The 6625-nt window shown below is 33.8% G+C and overlaps 1 protein-coding gene across 1 annotated transcript; it reads left to right on the plus strand.

The window, feature by feature from the left end:
• The first annotated feature begins 427 nt into the window (after positions 1-427).
• On the plus strand, positions 428-5095 carry LOC127120698 (protein NSP-INTERACTING KINASE 1). The gene is made up of 11 exons (XM_051051221.1): positions 428-782; positions 870-1002; positions 1113-1184; positions 1286-1429; positions 1505-1576; positions 1669-1728; positions 2104-2201; positions 2460-2609; positions 2733-3074; positions 3286-3665; positions 4507-5095. Exons 1-11 carry the CDS (start codon positions 680-682, stop codon positions 4828-4830), a joined length of 1878 nt encoding a protein of 625 aa, XP_050907178.1. The 5' UTR covers positions 428-679; the 3' UTR covers positions 4831-5095.
• Positions 5096-6625: the final 1530 nt, after the last annotated feature.

Below are 6625 nucleotides of genomic sequence, written 5' to 3' on the forward strand. Positions count from 1 at the left end.
TTATATTAAGAGGAGGACATTCATCCAAACCTTCATCAACAAACCAACCCTTAGAAATTAAAGTACTATGACTTAAAATATTTTTATAAAGTACTTATCACAATTAAATCATAAAAAAATAGAATTTCTAATTATATTTATATATTTATATATTTATATTATATTTAGATACATGTTTACTAACAAAATATAGTGACTAGATGACATGATATTCCTTCATCCTCTAGTGAAATTTTTTAACATAGTTTTTTGGCTTTATATACTTTTATTTCAAATAAAAAATTTACAAAAGCTCTTTCTACTTTCTCAGCATGTGCATGATTAACAAAACAAATAAATTTCCAATTCTACCCTTACCACATTCTTTCAATACCATATATATCATTCAAATTTCACCTTAAATTACTTCCATTTCATAACCATTTACATAATATCTTGGTTATTACAAAAAACCTGACTCAATGACAGACATGCTTTAGTTACCTTTACATTATTATATCATATTCATGAACCTGTCTTTTTTTTGTTCTTGTGTTTGTGTCTGACACAAAAGAGCTTTTGTAAATAAGTGATTCTGTCAAGAAAAAAAGTGAAAAGAATTTCTTTCTTATTTTGAAAATAAAACATTTGAGAGTTGTTATCATTTGCCATTTCAACATCTACCCTTAGAAAAATCCTAATGGAAATTTCAAGAGGGGAAGGTTTTCTATGTTTTGTGACATTGTTCTTGTTTTTGTGTTCTACTAATGCTTTGCTTTCTCCTAAAGGAATTAACTTTGAAGGTAAAGTTTTTAAAAATTTGTATTTTTTTTAATAAATTTGAATGTTAATGTATATAAGTTTGTGTTTTTTTTGTTTATTTAATGTAGTTCAAGCTTTGATGAGTATAAAAGCTTCATTAATGGATCCTCATGGAATTCTAGAGAATTGGGATGGTGATGCTGTTGATCCATGTAGTTGGAATATGGTTACTTGTTCTACTGAGAATCTTGTTATTAGTTTGTGAGTTTTTTTCTTCAATCTTTTTTCTATTTGAATTTGATAAAGTTGCAAAATTGGTTTGAGATTTTTAAGTGCTTTTGATGATTTTTTTGGTATTGTTTTTGGTTTAGGGGAATTCCTAGTCAGAATTTATCTGGTACATTATCACCAAGCATTGGAAAGTTAACAAATCTTCAAACTATGTAAGTTATCAGAAAGGACTTTTAGGAAAATTGATTTTGAATGAATTGATTCTGAGAAAAAGTGGCTTAATTTGGGAAATTTTCTTACTACTGTTTTTCAGTATGTTACAGAATAACAACATAACTGGACCAATCAGTTCAGAGCTAGGAAAACTTTCCATGCTTCAAACACTTGATCTCTCTGATAACTTCTTCAATGGAAAAATTCCTACTTCTCTTGGTCATTTGAGAAAGCTTCAATACTTGTAAGCATTTTTGAGCTAAGAAGTTGTTAAAATGACTTCTTGAGCTAAGAAGTTATTAACATGATTTGGTTTCAGGAGGCTTAATAATAACAGTTTTTCTGGTGAATGTCCCGAGTCGTTGGTGAACATGGCGCAACTTACTTTTCTGTAATCTTTTTCAACTTTCTTTTACTACTTTGTTCATTCATTTTGTTGTTAGATGTGTTTCTAAAATGACTTGTTTGTGATTATAATTTCAGTGATTTGTCATTCAACAATCTTAGCGGCAGTGTGCCTAGAATCTTGGCCAAATCATTCAGGTAACTCTCTCACTATATATAGATACATGTATATGCACGCGAGACATTCCCAGACACCAGACGCAACACCGACAGATAAACTTCGGTAACAATTTAAGAAAATGTAAGCAATTGAATGTAATAACTACATCTGTCGGTATCATATGAGAGTCGAACACTTGACACACTACGGACACACCTTGAACACTGGACACGATATTGTCCGTGACTTTAACACATAGACACAATACTAATCTGAAAATTTGCAAGTAATTGAACATAACCACAAGCGTTTGTATTGTGTCAGTATCAGTGTCAGACACACTTTAATTTGAAGTGTCGGTGTTACATAGATCGTAGGTTGAAATTTTTTCTCATTTTCTCATGATGTTTCAGTATTGTTGGAAACCCTCTGGTCTGCGCGACAGCAAAAGAAACAAACTGCCATGGGATGAAACTCATGCCTATGTCAATGAACTTAAACAATACTAACGGTAAGACCCTTTGAAAATTTGAATGATTGGCTTAAAATTTCACATCATTTTTACATATGTTGCACAATGGTTCTAAATTGTGGTTATGCTGCAAACCTCGATATTGTGGTAAAAAGCGACCGTAATTGCAATTGTGATGCCGTTCAAAAAGCTCTAAAACTTTTGTCCTGCTCATGCGAACCGCAATTTAAAACCATGTAGTGTACTCTGATATATTATGCATAATCATTATATTGTTGTTTATCTTTGGTTCTCTAGATGCATTACCATCAAGAAGAACAAAAGCTCACAAAAGGGTCATTGCGTTTGGTTTAAGTCTTGGATGCCTTTGCTTATTAGTCCTTGGTTTCGGATTTTTACTATGGAGGAGACACAAACATAATCAACAAACATTCTTTGATGTTAAAGGTACATTATACATTTGATCAAATTATGATAGTTCCTTCATTTAAAAGGCTTAATAGGCCTGTGATTCAATTCACGATTCGAAAAAAAGTTTCTATGATTCACGATTTGATAACCATGTTACAGACCGACATCACGAAGAAGTCTACCTAGGAAACTTGAAGAGGTTCCAATTAAGAGAACTCCAAATTGCTACTCACAACTTCAGCAACAAAAACATATTAGGAAAAGGCGGTTTCGGCATTGTCTACAAAGGAATTCTTTCAGACGGTACGCTTGTCGCTGTAAAGAGGCTTAAAGACGGAAACGCCAAGGGAGGAGAGATACAATTTCAGACCGAAGTTGAAATGATCAGCTTAGCAGTTCATCGAAACCTTCTCAAACTCTACGGATTTTGTATGACTTCATCAGAAAGGCTTTTAGTTTACCCCTACATGTCAAATGGTAGCGTCGCTTCTCGTCTCAAAGGTAAGCTCCATCAATAATTTCGTACTAAGAAATTTATACGCGATTCATGATAGAACATTATGTTGTCGCCCGTTCCATTTTTGAGGACGTACAAGCACATGGCCCAAAATTTGCCAGAGTTAATAAGGCCTCTATTTATTTTTCCATTGTTAAACTGCGACTAACTTACACAGAGCCTCCAAAAACTTAAGACGACTCTTGTTAATTTCAGCTAAGCCGGTGTTGGATTGGGGCACAAGGAAGCAAATTGCATTAGGAGCGGGAAGAGGACTATTATACCTACATGAGCAATGTGATCCAAAGATAATCCATAGAGATGTGAAAGCTGCAAATATACTACTTGATGATTATTGTGAGGCAGTAGTTGGAGATTTTGGTTTGGCAAAGCTTTTAGACCACAAAGATTCACATGTCACAACTGCGGTTAGGGGCACAGTAGGACATATTGCACCTGAGTATCTTTCCACAGGACAGTCTTCTGAAAAGACTGATGTTTTTGGATTTGGCATTTTGCTTCTTGAATTGATTACTGGTTTGAGGGCCCTTGAATTTGGAAAGGCTGCCAACCAAAAAGGAGCCATGCTGGACTGGGTAACCTTGTCTCCCTTCATCATTCATTCAAGATTTAAAGGCTTAAAAAGATTTTTTTGTTCATATAATAGACGAAAATGGAATCTCCGTGGTTGAGATTAGGATTCTTCATGGTATAGTTCAGTCAGAAAACCAAACCGAACTAAATCATAGCAAAAGCTCATCTCAACTTAACCGAACTGTTTTAATTTACTCAGAAGCAAATCGAACCAGACTTTTGGTTTGGTATACTGGTTCGGAATTCTGAACTATACCAAACCGTTAGAAGATAGTTTTCTCAAACCGAACCATTTGTTAAAGAACCGAACCATTATACTTTTTCAAATTTTTATACTAAATTTTTTTTAACTTGCTTTTAGCATTTTTCATTTTAAGTTTCAGTTCAGTTAAATTGTCATTTGGTTCGGTTCTAGAACTATTTGTGCAAAGAGGTTTGGTTCACTAGTCAAACATAATGGTTCTCTTATTTTAACTTCATTTCGATTTGGTTCTATGATTTGGTTCGGTTTGCAGTTTTTTTGAATAGTCCTAGTTGAGATATCACTGTATTCATGCATTAAGTGCATTGGTGGTCGTTGTATTCAAATCGGTCAATTCACAAAATATACCGAGTTTGAAATATGAGATGTCCGATCTTGATCCAACAATCATCGATGTCCTGACAAAGTGAATTCAGCATATCTCGAGTGTAGGGTATACCTTTTTTTCAAATTTAGTCCCTACAAAACATGTTTGTCCATTTTTTAACCCCTAAACAGTAGAAACTTTTGTTTTTGTTCTCAATTGTTTTGGCTTTAGTCCTTTAATAACATTATTCAATAATGGACTATGTTGATTTTAGGTAAAGAAAATTCATCAAGAGAAGAAGCTGGATTTGCTTGTAGACAAAGATCTCAAGAACAACTATGACAAGATTGAGCTTGAGGAAATAGTTCAAGTTGCACTTTTGTGTACACAATATCTTCCGAGTCACAGACCGAAAATGTCCGAAGTCATACGCATGCTCGAAGGCGACGGTCTAGCCGAGAAATGGGAAGCTTCTCAAAGAGCTGACAACACTAACAAGTGCAAACCACATGAATTATCTTTGTCAGATCGATTTTCCGATCTTACCAATGACTCTTCTTTGTTAATCCAAGCCATGGAGCTTTCTGGTCCAAGGTGAAATTTTCCTAGATTATTTTTTAGTGTAATATATAATTTTCTTATTATTCTGTTTTCTAAGTAGTTTTCTAGAGAAAGCATATGAAATTGAAGAACATATGATAGTTTTGAATCCATTTGTATGATATAAGTGTTCCAAAGCTGGAAAAAGCTGCTTGTTTTTTTGTTGTTGCAAATGTACATATACTTATTTGTTGAACTTTGAATTTGTAATGCAAATAGTTGTAATATTGAGAGTAAATGAAATCCATACCTAGGTTTTTTTATTAGAGTTTCAGTTATGGTTAGTTACTTTTCTTTTCTTTTTCTGATGAGCATGTATAAGGAATAACATTTGTATACTTTTCCTATTAATTCATAAGAAATTGAACATATTTGTATACTACAGAACCACCTTTGTCACACGATAAAGCCACAGAAAATGCACCTGGTGCAATTAGAAAATCCTTTCCGCAACCCTTGAAAAGAGCTGAAGATGATTACTGTTGAATTGTAATTCTTTGTGTCAAAATAGTATTTTCGACCTAGTCTGTTGTCGTTGAAAGGTTGTGTGTCGAAATTGTGTGAGTGTCGAAGTGTCGAGGAGTTAATCTCAATATGAATTTTGTTTTAAACATAATTTTGTAGTGTTGACAGAATTAAGTATTTTGAGCTTTTGTTTTTGGGCTTTTCTTAGGGAGCAAGCAAGCAAAATCTATAAATAGGGAGTAACCCCTATTATTGTAAACACTTGAATTTTGCAATTGAAAAAGAATAAAGAATCACAGTTTGTGAGCCGCAGAAAATTCATCTTCTTCATTCTTTTAATAAACTCTAACTCTTTTCTTCTCAATTCAATTTTCTTTTCTTGTTTTTTATCACCATTGTGCAGCGATACAATCTTTCAACCAAGATTGGTTGATTCACTCGAGTGAAGAACAAGAGGGAATTCAATTGATGCGATTGAATTTTGTTCATCAAGATTGATTCGGAATTACGCAAAGTCTTGGGTTTAATTGCAACATCTGGTATCTATAGCACTGGTTGAGCGATTCTTGGAAGCATAACATGATAAATCATCCGAATGGGCATTTTCCGACAAGTCTCTCAATTCCGAAGAATCAGAATTACGAGAATTGGTGCAAGCAGATAAATGTTGTCTTTTGCTATTAAGATCTTTGGGATCTTGTAAAAGAGTGAGTGACACCGCTTGCGACAAATGTGACGGATGAAGAAAAAGTTGCACACTAAGAATTGAAGAAGAAAGATTATAAAGCTCTCTTTATAATCCATCAATGTGTTGATTATGATAATTTTGAAAAGGTTGGTGATGTTGAGTCAGCGAAAGAAGCATGAGAAATTCTTGAAAAACCGTTTCGAGGCGGAGAGAAGGTGAAAGAGGTGAGGTTACAAAGTCACAAAAGAACGTATGAATTTCTTCAGATGGAGAACAATGAAAGCATAACTGATTTTTTCACTAGGGTTACAAAACTGGTGAATCAAATTAAGGTATGTGGAGAAGTGTTGACATCAAGATCAGTTGTTTCAAAGATCTTGAAGTCATTAACTCCAAAGTTCGACCATGTGGTAGTAGCTATAGAAGAGTCGAAAGATTTGTCAGCATTGACAAAGGAAGAGCTTCAAGGGATGCTTGAATCTCACTGTTAAGAATGATAAGTCAAATTGAGTTAAAGTCCCACATTGGTTATAAATGTGAAGACTTGAGCATTTATAAGTAAGAGAATTCATACATCTATCACCTTAAGATTTTGGGTGAATATGTTGTGTCTCTCTAGCTTGTGTGTTGCTCTTAATCC

This window comes from Lathyrus oleraceus, chromosome 1, assembly GCF_024323335.1.
Source record: "Lathyrus oleraceus cultivar Zhongwan6 chromosome 1, CAAS_Psat_ZW6_1.0, whole genome shotgun sequence".
Lineage (NCBI taxonomy): Eukaryota > Viridiplantae > Streptophyta > Magnoliopsida > Fabales > Fabaceae > Lathyrus > Lathyrus oleraceus.

Coding starts and splice junctions, on each gene's coding strand:
- LOC127120698 (XM_051051221.1), top strand. CDS start 680: ATGGAAATTTCAAGAGGGGAAGGTTTTCTATGTTTTGTGACATTGTTC. Junction 783..869: donor TAAAGGAATTAACTTTGAAG/GTAAAGTTTTTA, acceptor TATTTAATGTAG/TTCAAGCTTTGATGAGTATA. Junction 1,430..1,504: donor TTGAGAAAGCTTCAATACTT/GTAAGCATTTTT, acceptor ATTTGGTTTCAG/GAGGCTTAATAATAACAGTT.